At 38.9% G+C, this 21,662-nt stretch overlaps 1 protein-coding gene across 1 annotated transcript in view; it reads left to right on the top strand.

Annotated features, from left to right (window-relative positions):
• The first annotated feature begins 1,967 nt into the window (after positions 1-1,967).
• The window catches only part of LOC109481777 (pleckstrin homology domain-containing family A member 7-like), a 26,151-nt gene continuing 6,456 nt past the window's right edge, over positions 1,968-21,662 (top strand). The window contains exons 1-5 of the mRNA XM_019784368.1: positions 1,968-2,154; positions 6,389-6,465; positions 11,684-11,741; positions 16,451-16,534; positions 19,293-19,353. Of these exons, the coding sequence (XP_019639927.1) occupies positions 6,399-6,465; positions 11,684-11,741; positions 16,451-16,534; positions 19,293-19,353 (270 nt within the window). The 5' untranslated portion in view covers positions 1,968-2,154; positions 6,389-6,398. The remainder of the gene's footprint in view (positions 2,155-6,388; positions 6,466-11,683; positions 11,742-16,450; positions 16,535-19,292; positions 19,354-21,662) is intronic.

The following is a 21,662-nucleotide window of genomic DNA, read 5'->3' as shown; positions in this document are numbered from 1 at the left end:
TTTGTATGGAGTCTTTGGATGCCATTATGTACATAATTAATGGTAATATTCTAGTTTAGGTTGTAAATATATCATGGACAAGCTTTTTGTAAAAAATTTGTTTGAGTTTAATTATATCTTTATATTGGAACACTGCAAATCTTGGGGTCTGAGATTAACTTTTGCCGTGTAAAACGCGAATGTCTAAGCGTCAAACGTAATCTAAGCTAGCTGGTACATCTGTTTTGTAAAATACTTTTTGATAATATTTTTGTAAATACGGTGGCTATTGTTAATGTATTCCTGAGCCATATGTACAATAATATAATATTAATACTTTTACCGGAAGTTGCAATTGTATTTTCTTCGGAGACTGGGTTAAGTTGTAATTGTTCTGTTTCATACAACATGGTTTTTAAATTTTTAGGGTTTTTACATTTTTATACACCAGGCAATATACCATATACGGTATTCAAGAATCCAACTAGAAACCGTGTTTCCGACTATTTATTTTGGGGCTTTACTATCACACAAGCATAAAACTGCATTCTGCAAACTGAAGTTTTTAAGATAAATATGCATTTAAAAGCATATTAAGCTTTAAAAGGTATTAGTTTACCTGTGACGTCGGTCCCAGGAACTTAATACTATTTTATTTTTATCATTTCCTTTAACATTTTCGCCTTTCCAAAGTTCCGCATTTTGCTACAAACTAACTACGTGCGCCAGTTCTACAGTGTACATGTAATCTCCCTTGGCCTTATAACAGCAGCGCCACCTATTTCTCGGCGTGATATCTGCAGCTGAAGAGCCATTTATAAAAACAGCTTACTCCCTTGAGTTGATAATAGAATGCCGTGTGTTGTATCTAACCGTCATTGCGCTAAATATCTTCTATATCAATACGAACGGCAGTTACATGTTTATTCATATCCAATTGAATGATAGCCAGACATTTTACAATGCATGAGCTAAACAAAACTCGCCAAAATATCCTGTCCTTCCAATCGCTGGAAAATTATTTACGCCAACCATATAGAACTATATGTTTGACAGCAATATATTGACATTTCCCTGCCAAGGACTTAAGGAAAGTTTATGATTTCAATGTCACCAACTTACTGCACCGGTATGGCGGAGGATCCAATAGGGTGTGTAAAAATTTGATAAAGCAACAACACTAGTTAGACTTTCGACGTTATATTTCTGATATAGCTCCGCGATATTCAGTTTGCTAAAGCGACCCATCTTGGAGCCGATACAATTTCCAACTCTCTCCCTTGTGAGCTTTTCAAACCATAGTTACGTCATTGTCCGTCCCCTCTGAGACCCTCAAATCTGCATACCACCCATTGTTTGCAGGGCGTACCCCACCCGATAAGTGTGCGGTTCGACCGGGGTAAGGTTTCAAGAGGGACTCCGTTTTTGTGCTAATCTTTGAGATACCAAGAGCCCATAAACTTACAAATATCGTAGTTTTGTAAGCTTAATCAAATATTTGAATACGTCTATGTTCTGTCGCCAATATGGCATTGTTTTGTTGCGGTACATTTGTTCTTGGGTCCCTATTAGAGGAATGGCCCCTACCAAATTACCTCAGACAAAAGTGAAAAGTTGAGAGTTCTCATGTCCAGAGGCAGCTATTCCGGCAATCGAGTTTTCTCCCACTGACACCTGTTTCGAACTTAACTTTTTATGTGACAATCCGACATAAAACCAACATCAAAGTATGATTTACATAGACTGATACCGTACTGTTTTGCATTTAACTCATGACGCCCTCTTTTGCAACCAAGACCTTTTTTCTACAGAAGTACAACAACAAATATTTGACAGATGCAATATTCAATCCATTGAACAAACATCAACAAACAATATTTCGTCACGTTTCTACCAAACCGACAGCTTTTCTTCCCCCACTTGTGGTCTCTAATCCACCAGAGTAATGTCATTATCCGTCTTAATCTGAAGAAAAGGACATTTAAGTATTTGGGCCTCCGCCAACGCGCGATATTTGAGCGGAACAAAAACAACAGCTCAGATTTCAAGGGGGTGGCTCCGCCGGAAAGCACAGCCATCAAGGTGTTCAGCAAGATGGCGGATTTCAGGCCTGGGGGACCTCCCTCCCCCATGGAGATACGCCGTAACGAGGGATTCAAGGATCTACTTTATCAAGTAAGTCTTCCTTGAGATTCTTTACACGTTTAACTAACACGTGGGTGATTTTCAGGAGTCGTCGTGGCGTGGTTCGGGCGCTAGACGACATAGCGTCACCTTGTTTCGCGCGCGCTCGAAAAAAAAAAGTGGTCTGTTTGTGTTTACACCAGAGCGTCGAGCCGACGCTTGTGGCCGGTGTAGCCTCCAAGGCGCGTGGGGACGTCTTCCTGACGCCCCTCTCTAACAAGACTCGAGTTGCCACCTCGCGTCGTGGCATCTTGAGTTCCAGGAGACGTGTAAGATCGTCTTTCTTGGATAGAACTTATAAGAATAGTGAAATAGGAAGCTTACGTCCAGGGGGTCAGTTTTGCCCCGCGCCCAAATACCTGTGGGTACCGAGAGACAGGAAGACAGAAATGACTGGAACACCGTTTCCTGTCGTTTATGACCCCGCCCTCATTTTATTCCTCAAGAGTTAACATTCCACGTAGAAATCCTCATTCTTTTACAGACATTTACACGTACAGTTTGTGTTAATGGCATGTTTTCAGTACCCAGGCCAGAGAAAAGCCAAAATGCAATGACCTCATTTGCCAGCAATGTCAACTTCAGGCTTAAGAGCAGAAACATACACTAACAGCCAAGTTTAAGATGGAGCAATGCCCAAACTGTCATGTAACAGTGGGCAGTCTGTGAGTTGCTTTTTATTCTCCTGATTCCTGAATGCATTATTTCCATTTGCTCTTGCTGAAAAATTAAAATTACAAAAGTGCAATGCATATGGAAATGACAAGGCAAACACCAGAACTGTTCAAAAAGAACGTAGAAATGTTTTCAAATTTTGACATAAGTTGAAGTTCATATTCAATTTTTGACTGATGATCATAACAAGTAAATTGTAGTGTGCAATAACTTATTAATTTTGGCATCCAGATTTTTCTTAATGTAATTTTGTTAAGTGTGTTAGTAACTCTCCTTGGACATCCAAGGAATGAACTCTCCAAGAATGATTCAGGTCTGGTATGTAGGTAAAACATGTTTCATAAAAGATGCTGCTTTTTAAGCACTTTATGGTGCGGTATAAATGGTAATAGTTCTTTATGACAAATAGTACAGCTTTGAGCAACAACAGCGAATAAATCATTAAATGCTAGAAATTAATAGCCACTATTAGACCTGTAATTCATATTCTCAGACAGTTTTATTGCTATATAACCACATTACCATGCCTCGGGGTATCTCTAGTGTTAGGAAAGCTAAATGTGCTCTATTTTGTAATTTAATATTGACATTAATTATGAAGGAACAAAGTCGTTTTATCCTCTTGACAGGTCCCATAAATGTTAATCACATGTGTGGTATCAACAGATAATAAGGCTAAAGCAAATGATTAATTTGTTTTCAAGCACACTGTGTTTCTTTTCCTCATGTTTATTTTCAGTACTGAGTATTATAAGTAACGTTGCTAGTATGATTTTGGAAATACGATTACTGTATGATGAAAAACCTTTGCTGTTACCAACCAACACATTTGGTCCTGACTTGAAAGTTGAAGGGATGAAAAAAAAAGAATTTTTATTTGCAAAGAAACTATAGTTTTTCTTAAACTTGAAGTAACTACTGCATCATTCCAACAAGTTGTTGCTTCTACTTTTTAACTAGTTTTGCTCAATGAAATGTTGTTATAATCAATGACAGGTTAATGAAGGAAAAGTTACTAGTTGTAATTTTCATGAATGCAACTTCAAATGAACATATAATGTTGTCTCAAGCACCATTAAGGTTCATTGTTTGCATACTTTGACAGATTAAAGTAATGGCACTTGCAGAATCTTGCAAATCATCAAAGGTTTACTTATTGCTTTAAGACCTATTGTTAAACCCTTAAGATAGGACTTGTGCATTTGTAATGGATTTAAAGAGAATAGGGCAGGTTGATGTATTGCTTGCAAATGTGTTTGTAGTGGATAAGAAGTGTTCATGTGAAGAATCTAGAACGTCTAGCTGGTTTGAGTAGCGCTTTTCATTAGGTTACTGGGTTATGAGGGCTTTTCGAGCCGTAGACAAACTTCCTACGCACACATGTAATTCGTACGTGTGTGTGTGCACTGCTTGGTTTAATAGATCATTAACATGAGGCCTAGGAAAAAATTTCCTGTTTCCTGACCGACCGTAGAAAAAGCTGCCGACCCTAGCCTTTTTTTTTTTGGTGGACATAAATTTTCCGAGCTGATTGACTCCTTTTCTAGCTCCATGATCTGACACCTGAGTGACGAAACATTGTACAATCGGTTTGCCAACATTGACATTGAAAATCAAAGTGTACAATTTGTTGCACTGTAGTTGGATCACTAGAGATCGTCAACATCTAAAAAAAAAAAGATAAAAAGATAATCCCTTAATACCTACCGACCTTAATTTTTTTCAGAACTGAAACATGAAACACAACATTTTATTCCTTGGCCTTATATGCCAGATCGGTATGAGGACTTTGGTGGTATGCATGGGTGTTGGTATAATATATTGATGTGCTAGTCTCACATGACTAGTGCATTGACTGTCATATATAAGTGTAAAGACAAAGCTAACTGAAGGGGTCTATGCAAGATACAAAATGCTTTCCTGCAACATGCAATATGCTGACAGAAACTGATGAAAAATTGTAGCAAAACTTTACACACCCAAACAAGAAAAGACATTTAAAAAGTGTCAAATTATCCTTAAATACATTTGTTATTAAGATTAATAAGAATAACAAATGTATTTAAGAATGTCCCTGCTATTAGCATATAAGTATAACACCAGATGGCTAATAAAAAGCCTGATACATGTACTAGTGATAGAAAAGACTGAATTTATTGTTGTAGCAGATGTGTTGTAACTGGGTGGCATGTTGGGGTCAGTCCTGTTGACCTGTCCTGACCTCCCGCCCAGTGCCATGATGTACCACTTGATATTCGTCCTGCCACAGTATTTACCCTGGGCATATTTGCCTGACGTTGTTGGTTCAGCATGTACTGTGGACAAACTTCTACATTACGCAGCTGCTAAGTCGAAATAGATGTGTGCTGAGTTCTAGACAAGGTGATGATATGTGACTAAGCCCTATAGGAGATAAAATATTTTGTTCTGAAAGAATTAGGGTCAGTAGGTTTTTTTAGACTTTGTCGATCTCTGTTTTTTTATTAGACTATGTCGGTCTCTAGTGAGCCAACTTATAGTATATTTACATTACAGTTGAAAAAACTTGCATGTGGACACTTATATTTTCAATGTCAATGGTAGAAAACTAATTATACAACGTTTCATCACTCAGGCGTCAGATCATGGAGCTAGAAAAGGTCGATCAGCTCCAAAAATTTAGGTCCCTTGCAGGGGTCCGCACAAAAAATGGCCAGGGTTCAGTTTTTTCTAGGGTCATTTTTTCCCTTAGGCCTAACTATAGTAAATGAGCTGAATTAAACAATTTCATGAGCAGAACATTTTTTTTGTTACTTTTTATATGCAAGTACAAAGAGAAAGGGACATGATCTTCTGTAAAAAAAGGCTTTTCTATGCTAAGCGCTTACTGAGTAGTATGTTAACACCAGACCTTTCCACTCATATACTGTATCCAATTTTCTACCTGATGAGTACATTAAATTAGGATGTTGTGGTTTAGCTGAATACCTGAAAGGTGGATGTTTAATAAGGCATCATTAACCTTATTTGGTCAGGACCTCCCTTTGTAAACCTAGAATATGGCTCTGTGCAAGATTACCTGGTTTTATAAAGGAAATGTGTAATGGTGACTGGATTTTGGGGCCATATCCTAATCCTGAGTCACAAATTTTTCCATCCAAAAAGGCAGATTTCAGGACAGTAACACTGGATTTTCAAAGTAAATTTTCTGGTCATTTTTGTAATGTAGCAAGTTAAATCATCCCTATCCCGTAGTATACTGATATCTGTGAGGCAAGAATGTAATGTCGCTGATGGCAAACATTTGCTTGTTTCGTATCATAGGCTGGTTTGAGCTATTTATTGGTGGTACCAAAAAAATAAAGGGACCCCACGTAGCTAATGTTTTGGAGCTATTTCGAATTTTTCAGGTAAAAAATGATGCTGAAAATCTGCTAAGAAATAGCAGCAAATGTGAATATCAGACAGATTTCCTAATCCAGGATATTTTTTGTAATTGCCAAGATGAAAGTGCATTGGAATTTGGATGCCTAATTAAATTAACATTTGTACTGTTTTTGTGTTTCCACAGTGATGAGACCATGAGCACCTCGTGGCTCCACCCTCTGACCGGCCAACCTGTGCAGACTGGCTACAGGGACAGGAAAGGTAGGGAAAATAATACCATGGGTACCAGACTGTTCTTGGGACCAATTCGCAGGCAATCCCGAGTAGTCTCCACCAGACTCCTTTGCAGGCTGAATACTTAGTAGAAATCGGCCTAAAAAGTTGGCTGGACATAGAGGGTCTACTACTAGGCCTGCAAAGGAGTCTAGTTAGACCCCAAGAAGCTAGTTAGGGTAAAATTTCCTTGGGGAGATGTTGGTCTTGGAGCCAAGGAGCTAGCCTGTATACTGACCCTGGTAACAGTCTGGCAACCAGGCTAGCCCTGGAGCCAAGGAGCTAGCCTGTATACTGACCCAGGCTAGCCCTGGAGCCAAGGAGCTAGCCTGTATACTGGCCCTGAGAACAGTCTGGCACCCAGGCTAGTAAAATGAATACATCATAATGATATTCATTTGATTATACTGGTTAACACTGGTCACTTCATTATAGTTTATAGTTCCTGTGCCTTCCTTTATTTCTGTATAATGTGGATCTAAAAATTTGTTCAAGGAAACAACAAGTGTCCAAATCGGAAGTGAGAAGCCTTTTGTTCTGTTTCCATAATTCATAAGGACATTTTGTCATCGAGCCTGTCCTTAGCATAGGATGCATGGATGTTGTTGATTATGAATAAATCATATCCTTTTCATGGGAAATGAAATTACTTTGGGACAAATGCATTGTCCTGTCTGGGCCACTTGTTTCAGTAATACTAACAAGCAGCTTATGACCAATTAAGAAGCTTAGGAAGGTAGTTATGTTTTCATAATTTAATATCTTCATCTGAACACTCTAATCATGAGTGTAAATATACCACATGCATATGCAAGTTGTTGCAGGTAAAATTGGGGTTGTACAGGTATTTTTTATGTCTACCTGCACCTAACCCTACATGTATATATACTGGGATTATTATACAGATGCAGGTGTACTATGTGGATTTTTATTGACTGTATTGACTGTTGAGTTGACTGTCCTAATGAAAGAAATAATGTCAATGATTTTTTTAACAGTGTTTAACACTGTTCAAAAATCATTAATGTCAAGAAATAATGTCAATGATTCTTGAACAGTGTTTAACACTGTTCAAAAATCATTGACATTATTTCTTTCATTAGGACAGTTGAATGTGATCCATACTTTCTAGACTAAAGTCTGAGTGGTGAAAATAAAAAGTCTGGTGTAGGTAATTTTCAATGTTACCTGCCCCAGTGCAGGTACACAGAGAGTTAGTACATGTAAGGTATTTCAAAGACCTGCTAATACTGTGGTAATGTAGGACTCAAACCAGGCTGGTGAAAAGACCAGTGACATGATTAACGACATCCTCTCACATCTAAACAAGTTGTGGCTTCTGGCCTAGATCTGAGCAAAGATTAAGGTACAGGTAAATCCTTGTCAACACAACTCTCTCTGACCACAGCTTACACACACAACCCACTACCCTCTTCTTAAATCCAACCAAACAATGGTCCATTCTACCTTATTCCAGTGCACAAAAGACCTGCAAATCAAGAAGGGCCTACATATTTACTATACGACCTTTAGTACTCTTTCCATTTGGTAACTCTAAAAAAACTTGCTACAAAAAAGACTTGCACTTGATGCAAGCATACTGTCTAACCCCCAGTTAAAGGGAAAAATGATGTTAAAATTGGATAAGAAAGAAAGAAAAAACTCATATGTGACAGCCGAGAAAAGAAATCACAGTTTAGAAAAAAAAAAAAAACATATTTGACAACTGGTGACCAGGTAATGACAGGGGAGACTACTGTAAATCACTTTATAATCGCGGTAGCAAAATTTTGTGGTCTGACAACAATGGACACGTTCAGGAAAATACATGCCCGCGGTTGCGGCAGGTGCAGAAAAAAAGAAGTCTGCGGTATTTGTCTGCGGTAAATGATAAATTTGTGATATACAAGTTACCCTAAAAAACGCGAATATACATGTTAGAGTATCACGAAAAAGTAATGATTTGCAGTATTCCATAACAACAAAAACAAAACTTTGACTGAGCGATTTCCTTCTAGATCTTCCTTTACAGAAACTAAGGATTCATTTGTCCAAATAATAGACGTTAAGATTCATTCAAAGTAGTCTAAGCAATACTAACAGAGCAGAGCAGGCGAAATTGCAACCGTTCATTTGCTAAAACACAGCGGGATGCCTTTAAATTAGGTCCCCTATTAGAGGTGCCTGCGTAAGTGCTAACCTTTTTTTGCCCCAGGATATTTTTCTGTCGAGCCACCGAGGGGGGACACAGTAGTCTGTTTGGCAAATAAACATCTGCCAGTTTCTCAAAAAACATCACTCAGGCATTGAGCTCGGGTTTGGTCAACACAATGCGAAGCAACAACATGTTAGTTTGCTTGAATCTTACTGAAGCATATCCATTGCAAGTCTGCAAGCTAATATTGTCATTTGCTACACCTGTGGAGTCAACCCTTTGCGCTTTGGGTGTTTTCACTATTATTCATATGTAAATTAGGTGAGAAGTACGTTTTTCATACAACAAACATTTTAAAGTCAGCCCAAGAAATGATGAGAAAGATACATTATTTTGTAAGAAAATTGCTTGTAAATCTGTTAGAAATAATCGTGTTAAGATTGACAGATTTTGAGACCTGTCTTTCAACTTTTGATTGACCTAGTTACTGTAAGTGTCTAAAATTGGATGATGTACAATCAACTACACTTCTACAGTACAGTATTTTGAATCGTTAAGGTAGGTTAGAATATTTCCATGCAGGTGTGTGATGTGCATTCAATGCTGGCAACTAATTCTCCTTTGAAGTTTGAAATCTTGATCTGTAATAGAAGGTTATCTCTTAATTGATTTGACATTTTCACATCTCCATAGACCATTTGGAGGTCTGAGTCTTTGCAAGGGTCGTTCCATTCAAAGACCTGAGGAGGGGGCAGTAAGGAATTCTTAATTGCCACCATCTCTTATATCATTTCCATTGTAGACTTCTCTTTCAGACCGCCTGCCTCTTATTTTGAGAAGGAAAGTTACAATAATGACCTCCCTAAACAGTTTTTTGATGGGAACTAAAATAACCCAAAGTCCTGGGCTTATCATATCCAATATCCACCGTACAATGTATCCCTCACTATAAAGGGATCAAGGAATATTTCATTTTGTTTTTGGGATGTTCTAAGAAAATGTGCTAAAAGATGACGTACATGCCTGTGTGCTATCGCTATTAGTAAGTATTATATATTGGCAACGTCAATGGGAAACAAGATGAAATTAAAAGGAAATTAGTCAAAAATGTAAGGAAATTTGTAAAAGGAGGGGATTCTAAGATTCAGAAAGAATAGTACCTCCCGTTTTAGATGTTGTGATGGTTTCTCCCATGAGGGGTGTTGCAGAGGTAAGGGTTGTATCTGACCTATAGAGACATGTGGGTCTCTTTGTTTGATTGATCCTACAGCCCAGGTTTGGGTTACCCCGTGAGGCTGGGGTTACGCAGACATGTGCGTGTCAACACATACCTGGGTGTCAGGTAAGCGTGCGCACACCTGAGCGAGACAGGTGTGCAGGCTGCTGGGACACCTGGGGGATTAGACCCAGGACTTGACGTCATCTTTGATAAGGACTAATCAGTTGTTGGCAGAATTTTACACCAGGCCATGCTGATTTGATTATATGGATGACATCTGCGCTCGCATGAATTTTCGTCCATTTCCATAACAAAGTTTTCGATCATACTGTAAATCGTACAAAGCAGCTGCATTATGTCGTATATGCTGTAGATTGCTTAGAAGATATCGTGAAATGATAACTAACATCGTAGATTATACCAAAATCAATTCCAAAGGAAAAGAAAAAAATGTGAAGAAATGAAAATGAATATACTCTGTGTGTTTAGTCATTTGTTTTATCCTTGTAAATGTAAATTTCATAATGACAACATCTTTTTTTTTTGCTAAACATTTTTTTATCTGTACCCTCACATCAGTTTTAGGGTTCCCAGAAGATGTCTTCCATATATAATCAAATCAACACAGCCTAATGCCTCAGTTGCAAATATACAAATGTAGGGCACTGCTGCATTGAAAGGAGGCAGCTTCCTTGTATCAAAGTAGAAGTTACATATTTGCATGATACCCAGCAAGGGCAGGGCTCAAAATACTTTTTTCTATACTACAACTGTTCGCTGTTCAATTTGCTAGCACCACTCAGAATTTAGAAAGTATGGATCATACTAAAAACTGTTCAGAAACTATTGCCATTTTTTCTGGTATCTTTCATACCAGGCGATAACAGTCAATGCAGAAGATAAAAGTCCACGTACATTTTCCTGTTGGAGTATTATTTGTATATGGTCGGTAACTGAAATGATCAACAATGTTGAAGGAGTGTGTTCCAGTACCCTAATTAAAAGGACATACTCAACATTTAATGTGTCTTCTGTCTTTGCTGTGGCTACTTTAAGACATAACAAGACCTTGTGAAATAACAGTCCCAGACTAAGTAGTCTGTCTATAGCAGCTCTGTCCATGTGAAGCTTGGTAAGAAGTTGTACCGTCTATCCCACAACTGTTTGGGCTGTTCAAGTGAAATTTGTTTTGACGCGTGCCTTCCACACTGGTAATTATTGGTTGTGCTTGAAACATTTCCGGTAAAATGTTTTGTTTCCATAGTGATGATATTCAGAAGTAGGCCAAATGGTGGTGTTGTTTTATTTGTTTTGAGAATGAGAAGGCATTAGTTAAGCTTGGCAATAACTTGTACCATCTATACTACAACTGTTCGCTGCTCAAGCGAGATTTGTTTTCCCATTCTGCTTGTTCCACACTTGTAGTGTACTAATGTAACACATATCCAGTAGAATCTTTTATGTCCATGGTGATTGTGCTCAAATGGTGGTGTTTTTTGTTTGTGTTGAGAAGGCATTATATATCAGTTCCCCCTCACACATACCCACGTGGCTTGGCTTTTCAGGAATGAGAAAACATGTCCAGGAAATTGTGGCTTGATCTGAATCTGTCCCAACTTGTTAAAATCCAAATCCTTCTTTACTTGTGACCTACAACTTTGAAGTAACGTACGAGTACATTTAGGAAAATAATTTAGTTCCTGATCTGCAAAATATCAAACTTCACAGAGGATTGTCTTCTTGTTTGCTATAGATTAAGTGTTCTTATCGTTTTGTTAAATTTGGATCAATATAAGCAAAAGTATGACGTTTTCTCTATTATTTTTTTCCAGATTTGCCCTCAGGCTGGGAGGAGGCAGTGACACCAGAAGGAGCACCGTACTTTGTGGAGTAAGTGTTGACTCTGCTACTTCAAATATTGAAGTTCCATAGAATTTCATAACCATTTTTCATCGACAGACTTTTAAAACGACAGCTGCATTTAGGCGACTAACTGATTAATCACTGGTTCTCGACGCAACACAAGCGACAATGTAAATACGGAAGTTTCGTGGGGAAAAATCTTTAGAAAAGCAGGCAGGGAAGGAGAAAAGAAATGGGGTCAGACTACGGGATGGAGTGAGAGAACAGTACGACCTCCTGCCCTCCCCTTCATGTGATGTTCAGGAGGATTTTCTGCAGAAATCGCAGCCTGTATTCACCAACAATAGATGTCACATGGAATAAAAAAAGGCAGTGCAATGCTGGGATCAAATTTAGGGAAGCAGAGGCAGTAGACTATGTAGGAGAAACAAAAGGCACTTCCCTTGCTGCTGTTGTGACTATACATTGTATCTTGAGGGTCTGCATGGGGTGTCCTGAGTCAGTGTTCAAAGTATCTATCTGCAAGATTGCAGAAGAAAAATCCTACAATCTGCAATTTTGCATTATTAGGTTGAGAAGGCTGTAGTATTGAGGCTTGTGTATTTGCACAGAGTGTTGTCAAATTACAGTCGTGAGAACAAAATTTTGTCTGAACTGCAATATTACTGCCTAACTAAATTTAGGAGGGCCAACGATGCTTAACAGTAAATTCAGGCAGGCTAGCAGCAACACCTAGCACACAATGAAGTTGCTCTTTTGCAGACCTGGCTTTGGTAGCGACTTCATTGGAATACTCTTTTGTATTAATGGGGTGTCTGGCATAGTCTGGGGACCTTGGACACTCTGATTTTTGGACAGGAAAACAAATAACGTACTACTTGGAATCAAAGCGATCAATTATTGTTATTACACTTCAGGTTGAAACCACACTATTCCAATGTATATTGACCATCATGAAGCAAAAATACCCCAAATTTTGGTGGAAAATGGTTACTGGAAGGCCCCTTGGCTGATTTTTAGTGTGCCACCCATAAAATAAAGGACTCATCTTGGGGCTTGCTTCTCCAGTTTAAGCGTACCCAAAGTATGAAATAATGATTGAAATGTGGTAACATAAAGATTTCTTTGTTCAGAATATTTCCAGTTTTGCTGCTCTGAAATCACATTGGATGCCTTTAAACATTAGATTGAAGTGGCCAGGGCTGAATCAAAATGGCCTCACAGAAAAAGGCATGCAGACCCTCTCTCTTCTACGGGTCCTGGCATTCACCTCCAGAAAAAAAGGGAACATGTTTTCTTTCCCTTTCCCTTGGCTTCCCACGTATCCCCCCTTGGTATGTGGGCTAACCTTTTCCTTATCGTTATCGACCTGGACTCTACATAGAAGAATGGCATTGTTTACTTTCCGATGAACCTGATCCCTACCTAGGAAAAGGTCGGCTATATAGAATGAATGGTTAATGTTTTGTTTTGGGGAGCGTGCTACGTACGTAGTATCACAAATATGTGCCGGCCAAACCATTATGAGCATGTTAGATAGCAACCACTTATAATTTTAGTGTAGAGTACTGTAATATCAGTCAGTAACAGTTCAAAAATGTGACATTCAGATTTGACCTTGGTGTTGTCAGTTTCAAGAGAAAAAAACATGAAATAGTGTTCATAAGGCCACACCAATTTAATTTGTTGCTTTTCGGATCGCCCTGTCCATTATTTCTGATTTGCAAACAAAAATTTTTTTGTTCTAAATTAACTGCAAAATGCTCAATGAAAGACATATTTTGGTCCCAACATTTGAAGAAAGTCCTTTTCTTCGTAGGTCTTTTTTCAATGAATGTAACAATGTAATTTTGATTCATTAAAAGTTGAAAATCTATTGTTTTGATTATAAACCAGCCTGGTATGTTCACTTCATGACTCATATTGTAACATTTCTGGCTATCATGGGGCCTTGGCCTTTCGATTCATATTTTTTCTGAAAATATCTGAGAAACAACAAATTAAATTGGTGTGGCCTAAACCATATGCATGTTGATTTTTTTGGGTACAATATTTGTACGTCAACTATTGTATGTGTTTTCAATAGATTGAGCTCCCCTGTCTCACAAGCTTGATCTAAATCAGTGATCTAAATATGTTGATTTGCCCCGAGACTCTTCTCATGTAATTAACTGTACTGCCTCAAGGCTGTGAGGAAGGTCAACTTAGACTCAAACCAAGATATCGTTTCATGTTTTTATACTCCAAAATATCCCTTTGATATTCGTTACTCCATATGTAACATACAGTCCCAACATTGTAGTGTTTACATCGGACGTTGCTGATGCATGCCACACGTTTATCGCCAGATTGCTATTCCAAGCGACAGTCACAACAGTTGCATATAATTAGCTAGGTGTGACCGTAGTCGGCGGTGAAAGGCCAAATTACCTGTACCTGCTGCAAGGCACAATCACGAAATTGTTTTTTTAAGGCCACATCAATTTATTTTGTTGTTTCTCAGATTTTTTCAGAAAAAATATGAAGTGACAAGGAAAAATAAAAAAAATAAAAAAACAGGCCAAGGCACCCCATGATAGCCGGAAATGTTACAGTATGAGCCATGAAGTAAACATACCAGGCTTGTAAAATAAAACATTTTGAACTTTTAATGAAACAGAATTGCGTTATTACTTTCAAAAACTTTAACAACTAGGAAGAAAAGGAGTGTCTTGCTTCAACTGTTGTGGCCAAAATATGTCTTTCATTGAGCATTTTGCAGTTGATTTAGAACCTAAGATTTTTTTTTTTTTTGCAAATCAGAAAAAAATGGACAGGGCAAACACAAGAAACAACAATTTTAATTGGTGTGGCCTAAACGGAGCACGAGAATGACGTTAGCCTGGGGCTAATGTTAAAGACCTCTGAGCTTTGCTTGTGTTGTTTGTCACTGTCATAGTCTCATTCAGTCAACATCTTGAAAAGGACAACTGCTAAAGTTAGTAATTAAGATACAAACATGTCTTTTTGAGGTTTATATCGTAGAACAATGGCTCAGGAATTTTTGTGTTCGTGTTGGCATGTGTAGCTGATTGTTTTCCATTGGGGTAAGCCCTGTCGCCATTTTATCTCTTTAAGTCTACATAATTGAGCCTTCAGGCTACATACTAGCAAGTGTCATTTGCACGTAGATCTTTCTTGGCACTTAGACTTCCAAATTCAGCGAGCAATTGTTGTCCAGTGATATTAAGAACTCCCGTTTTGAAGTTTTGACTGAAATGTATGAATTAACTGCAGTATACGTAGCTAACAAAGATTTTAAACAAAATTTAAGGGCAACAGACAGAAGTCTTGTTGTTGCTCTCTCCATTCCAGATCTTATCGTATGTTAATTGAGTCAAGGACGGAATAATATTGCTTCTGTTGTATCCTTGGGCACGGTCGGTATTTCAAAAACACCTCGGCTTGCCAGCTCTAAGATAACAAGTTGTGAGCGTGTTTTTTCTTGCAAAATTGGAATAACCAAAAACATTAAGCGTGACCTACTAGTATCAGAGAATTGGTCTACACCACTGCAAAGCAAAACTCCTATATATAGCTGGATCAGACCTATTACTGTCCTAATATGGGTGTTAGCATTCAACATTCTCCTCTCCCTCTGTTGCAGTAATGGAATATTCCAGCTCACAACCATTCAAAATGGTGATTTATAATTATTTCAGTCATTGTACCTTATCAAAAAGATTTTCTAGTAATATAGTAGTATCAACATTATGGAAGCCTCATGATTTAATATATTACTCCAGCTTACATGAATACTTATCATTCTAAATGGGTCCTTGAAATTTATCCAAGGGAGAGCAAGACCCCCTGCCGTACTTCAAGAGCAGAGTACAACAAACGCTTTGAACTTGACACCCCCTCTTGAACACAGTGTAGCATTCCAGTCTGTCTAAGTCATGTACAAAGGGGAGGCTTTTGTGGGCTGATGAACTTTGCAGTAGGGGTGGTCGGGGTGTACAATAGTGGGGCTGCCCCAAAAGGTCAGGACTGAGCCGTTAGGTCTATTGTGCCGAGGAATGTGAACAGTGGTGGAAAGAAATGTGAAGCACGGAGGCTGTGCAGCGCGTGAAGTGGGCCCATGTTTACGTGGGCCCGGGTTTTTCTGGGCACTTCAAACAACGCTTCCAGACGTTTTTAGAAACGTGATTGGTGAAATAACATCCATCAACTGTCGTGAGGTATATGACATGTACAAAAGTATCCTACAAGTGTGTATTGTATGTAAGCATGTAATACCATGTGTTAAATAGATTTCATAGGGTGTTGGTATACGGTATGTGGTTATTTGGCAAGTTTGTCTAGGACTGCTGTGCTGTTTCAACAGTTGCCAAATGATGGATGTTTTCATGTATGTATAGTTACTACAGTCGTGGTTACATTCAGTAGCAGTGTGGGATATGTATAGAGTTTACAAGTGTTTAGATATTGCTACATATTTGGTGACTATAGCTATAGAGTAGATATAGTATAAAATATAGTCTGGTAGAATTCAATGTAATATTGTAATGTAAGATATAGAAAATATTTACAGTTGATTTGTATGTGATTGTTATAAGCCACAAGTTAGCTTTTATGTAATATATGACACTTGTGAATGGCAGTTCTCTTTACGTAAGTTATAGAGTTTGGATTCATTGTGTAGAATGTTGTTCTTGTCTATGTCCTAAAAGTGTTATGTCTTGGGCATTTTGCAGTCACAGAGGGAAGAAGACCACATTTAAACACCCTGTGACGGGACAGACACCGACTGGGCCCAGGGACTACATACTTATGGATCGGTAAGATATCTTCATGATACAGCATTTTAGAAGAACTTACTGTGCCTGCACAAAACTCGCAATTAATTCTGCATACACCTTCTGCAGAATGTCTCGTTTAAGGTTATAGTTGCATATGGATGACGTTCTGTTTTCAAGTTATTCAACTGTTGGAAAAGATATTGTCTGCCACGGGCAAAATTCTGATGCAACGTTGATCAAACATTGAAGGAAATCTGTGGAAAATCAGTGTTTTGTGCAGGTGTAGTATGCTTTTCCGATGTTCCCCTCAACAATGTTACCCTTGCCTGCCCCTTGCCACGTGAGCTAAGAGAAGTAGTACTAGTACTAGTAGACATTATTTGACTAGGCCATTGGCCTAGATCACAAGAAAACATGACAATGTTTCAAAGCTGCTTTCAGATCTTTTAAGTTTGTTTCAACAACAAACACTGGACTGACAATTAGAGATCAAAAAGCTTGGATGAAAACATAATGCACATCTCCAATTTTCCCTGCACTAACCTGTATTTGCAGGTACGTATTTCAATCCCTGCTGATGCAAATAAACTAACCCCATGTTGAGAGGGGAAGGGCACACTCTCTATTACAAAGTCATGAACTGTTGTACATCATTATTACTGAATGACAGCAATTAATTATCTTTAATTGGGTTAAGCCTTATCACAACAAATTAAACCTTAGGGGGTTGTCAGTTGAAATACTATACCAGCCACTTGATGCTATCAGACCTATAGTATCAGTCAATCAAACCTAACATTCTTAGCTCATTATGTTTTCATCCAAGCTTTTTGATCTCTAATTGTCAGTCTAGTGTACTGGGTATATGAACACACACAAAAAATGTCATGATGTACAAATGTACATGTAGGTGAATATGGATTTTTATTTGCTACATTGACTGTTACCTCCTATGGCACAGTATGAGGTATAAAAGAAAAATGTCAATGGTTTCTGAACTGCCTGAATTTGGAGTGTTGCAGATAAAATTTGTCTGGTGCAGGAAATTTTCAATACCAGTGCAGGTATGCAGAAAAAAGCATTATTTTCAATCCCTGACCAGGAAACCCAAGCTGTATAAAAGAAATAATGGCAACGGTTTCTGAACTTCCTAAATTCTGAGTTGTGCAGGTAAAGTTTGGTGCAGGTAATTTTCAGAATACCAGTGCAGGTATGCAGAAAAAAAGCATTATTTTCAATCCCTGACCAGGAAGCCCAAGCTGGAACATGTTTCAGGAGAGTTAGTGTAACTTTGCCCACATGTTGTGGACATTACCTATCACCAGGGGGGCTGAACAGTTATCATGTAGCCCTGCCCCCAGAGGACCCCCAACACCCACACTACAACATAACTCAGATTCCCTGCAACCAACACATACAACAGCTGGCCAGTTTAGACCTCTTCATCCTGTAGTAATCTACAAGCAGATCTTTTGGTGGCTGCAAGGCAGTATCAAATTTGCAAGACATCATGGTAGCTACACTACTCCAAGGCTGGTGAAAAAAATCCCAGTCCAAAAAACGTTTCGGTAGAGTACAAAAATCCCAGTACAAAAAACTTTGTTTGTAAAGTACAAGCCTAAACATTTGCTTGGAGTTGAACAGTTTGAACCACATACTATATGCTGAAAGTTAAAACTTTCGATCCAACACAAAAAGTTCGCTCACCTAAATCTTTTGACCAGTTACTCTGGTCTTCCTCAGTAGACTGACCCAGTGATATACATGGTTGAAAAACTAGTAGGGCATATCATACAATATTACAATGTATAGTGCTTGTACTCTAAGAATGGACTGCTCTGTATTCCGTTTGCCGCAAAAGATTGATACATTTTTGTATTTGTTTGACAAGAGCCAAATGTCCAGTTCAGTCCTTTCACGCACCACGTATAATGACTTTTCGATTGCGCCCTTGGTCAAACCTTGACCGGGCAGTCGACCGCGACCAGTCCAAACACATGGTTGTGATTTTTGGCGGCCAGGCGAGGAAGTTTTGAGGGAGAGTCAATGCCAACATTTACCCTGTAAATCTCCACCCTCCCGGTTAGCACAAGTCTGCCCCGGAAGTTTCAGTCTCTTTATCATCCTGGTTTTGACTAGCCATGTAGCGTTGGCCGGCGAGGCAGGTCCAAAAATGTTTTTCCTTTCGCCTCAGACAGCACAGCTTAGACAGAGGGTATTTTGGGGTTTTGGCACACTTTGGAATTGCACTTTAACAGATTTGTCAACCTGGAATTTTGATAGATTATAGAGAAAATTGAAAGTCTACGCTCAATGGTTACTTGACAATCAGCGGCTTTTAAAACCCTAAAGTTGGGCATATATTACATTATAAACTTGCAAAATAGCTATCAATATCTCCTCCGTCCCCCATACACACCCTATTAGTAGGCTTTGGAAATGTTCGTTGGAAGTTAGTGGTACTTTTTGGCTGCTCCAAGCCTCTGGTCTGATGGCTCTTGTACTTAGTGCCTCAGATAACAGGTGCTGTATAGACATGTTTACTCATTCATTTTGCTTTTTCCTTCACATGCATGGACTAACTATTTAACTGTGTCACCTATATGTCTGGCCAGAGAAGAACATGTTTTGCTTAGAAGTTATTATCATTCTGTAACAATATATGTAGGCTTGCTAGGCTAAGGGGTTTGTCCTGACTTGTATTTTCATGGTTGATACTTGTAGGCTGTTGTTGTTGTTGAATGCTGTTATTGTCTAAACCTTGACGTGTTGTTGTTGTTGTTGTTGTTGTGTTTAGGTCCACCATCACAGACAGTCGGAGCACCAGTACTGTGTCATTCCAGGACGAAAAGAAACCGGTAAGGAAATCTCACCACTTCACCTTTACCTCTACTAAGTCTTGTCAATTTAGTCATTTCCGTTGGACGCTGGACGCTACATAAAATGCCTGACAGTTTTTAGAATCTGAGTAAAGAGACACTTTTTACACAACCAAGTGTTTTATTCACAGCCGACGTTTCGGTGACTGTCTGTCACCTTCCTCAGGGTAATTCTGACTGGTTCACATTGCACTGCAGCACATGTCACCGAAACATTGGTCATGTACATGTAAAAAGAGTCTCTTTATTCAGTGACTTACCAACCTGATGAAACTATTCACGGACCGGAATTCAGAGTATCCAGTTGCTTGAGTAACAGTTTTCTTGTGTAACTCTAGTCAAGTTAACCCTTTTCATGCTGGCAGGTACTGAGACCAAGACAGAATTGTCATTCAAATGCACCCTTAGCAGGGACAAGGTTAAAGAATCACTTGAAATATGCACAAAACAGAATTTTCCAGACTAAAAACAAGACTTCCACAAAAGGCTAGCCAAGGGTATTTTGAGTTTTCTGTCTATGAAGTTGTCTGTTTTTAGAAGAACAGTGAAAAGGCTACTGGATGATGCCATATTGTACAATTTACAATCACTTGTTATTGAATCAAAGATTACATTTTTCAAATTAAAACATCCAATACATTGTGGGTTGATTCAGAATTTAAAAGTTTTTTTACAAATGATATCATGCATCTAACTTGCACACGATTAGAATGGTGAACATGTATATCTTTCTAGAGTGTTTACTTCGGAATCTGCCTCAAGGCCAAACAACCAACTTGAACTGATGTTAAAATTTCTGGAATGTCAGTGTGTAGGAGGAGGGAGTTAGGCAGGGAGTGTATAAATCGACCTTCCCTGATATAGAAAAAGGAATTTTGGCCTTGAAGTCGATGATGACAAGCTTCCTGGGCCTTGTCAAGCTGACAATGACTTGGACGAGCTGTTTTACTGAACATGTTGTTTTTTGGTTTCTCCACCTGTCTTTGCAGTATATCATTTTGGCAGGGGTAGGCAATGGTGATAGGTTAAGCGTAGCTTTGAACTGAATCATTTGATAGAATGTAGACCTATCAGTTTGTGTTATCTTAAATCCGTTTCCTGACTCCTTTCTGCTGTGGTTTGAAAATCTGATAGCTGAGAACTCAAATATGCTGTGCTTGCTTGTCATACTTTTCTTTAATGAATGTTTCTGTTTTTTTTTTTGTTGCATCAACAATGCTGTTTCTTCTTTTATGAGTTAGCCCGGATGTCAGACTGGTCTCAGGGTCAATATACAGCCCCCAGTTAGACCCTGAGTCTGAGAGGGTCTATAGTAAAATTTACCTGGGTACAGGTTGGCCCTTGAGCTGAGGAGCTAGCCTAATACTGGCCCTGGAAACAGTTAGGAATCCAGGCTAGCCCTGGAACCAAGGTTCCAGTCTGTATACTGGCCCTGGCACCCAGGCTAGCCCCGGAGCCGAGGAGCTAGCCTGTATACTGGCCCTGGCAACAGTCTGGCACCCAGACTAGCCCTGAAGCCAAGGAGCTAGTCAGTATACTGACCCTGGCAACAGTCTAGCACCGATTTATGAATCTTTAAAAGGACATTTTGTAAATATGCCATTTATCGAAGTATACAGCCAATATTAGAAAATTTTTATTTATCCCCAGTAGTGAAATTGAACATGTAAACTTCACTACTCTTCCTGAAGTGTTCCTACATACAATTTTAATTGTATGTAGGAACACTTAAAACAGTACATTACATTATTTAAGTATCATAAATATTATTCTGTCCCTAGTAAGGTCATAATTGAGCAGCACCATCCTGTTCGTTTATTGGAATCAGCCCCTGTCAGTCATGCATGTAGAGATACCAGGAAATACCAGATTTTGTAGGCCAGCCAAAACACATTTACAGACCGTGCCAGATTGTTCTAACAATGTTATGCCAACTGAAACCACAGCTGATCAGGGGAGGAAATCCATTTGTTCTGGCACATTGCCCACAGCAGCACTTACAAGGACAGGCTTGGTGTTATTGCTGTACAGTACATGCTCCTAGAGTCCTAGCCAGGATTTTGAATGGGGGGGTTCTGAGGGACCAGCTATACATGTAGCGCCGTTGGTACGAGGTTCCTAGGGGAGGCTAGAGGCCTGCGCCCACAGAAGATTTTGAAACTTAGAAAAAAATGAAGAATTTAACTTTTTCATTGTTACACCACAAAAATAGTAGGTCCTCTACCAGGCTTCAGAAGCATCTGGAAAGAGTAGAAATTGGTGTTATTGCTCGTAGCCAGGATTTTGAA

Source organism: Branchiostoma belcheri, unplaced genomic scaffold (genome assembly GCF_001625305.1).
Source record: "Branchiostoma belcheri isolate BF01 breed outbred unplaced genomic scaffold, Haploidv18h27 scaffold58, whole genome shotgun sequence".
Classification (NCBI taxonomy): domain Eukaryota; kingdom Metazoa; phylum Chordata; class Leptocardii; order Amphioxiformes; family Branchiostomatidae; genus Branchiostoma; species Branchiostoma belcheri.
The sequence above is the reverse complement of the archived record's forward strand: the minus strand, read 5'-3'. Positions and strand labels throughout refer to the sequence as shown.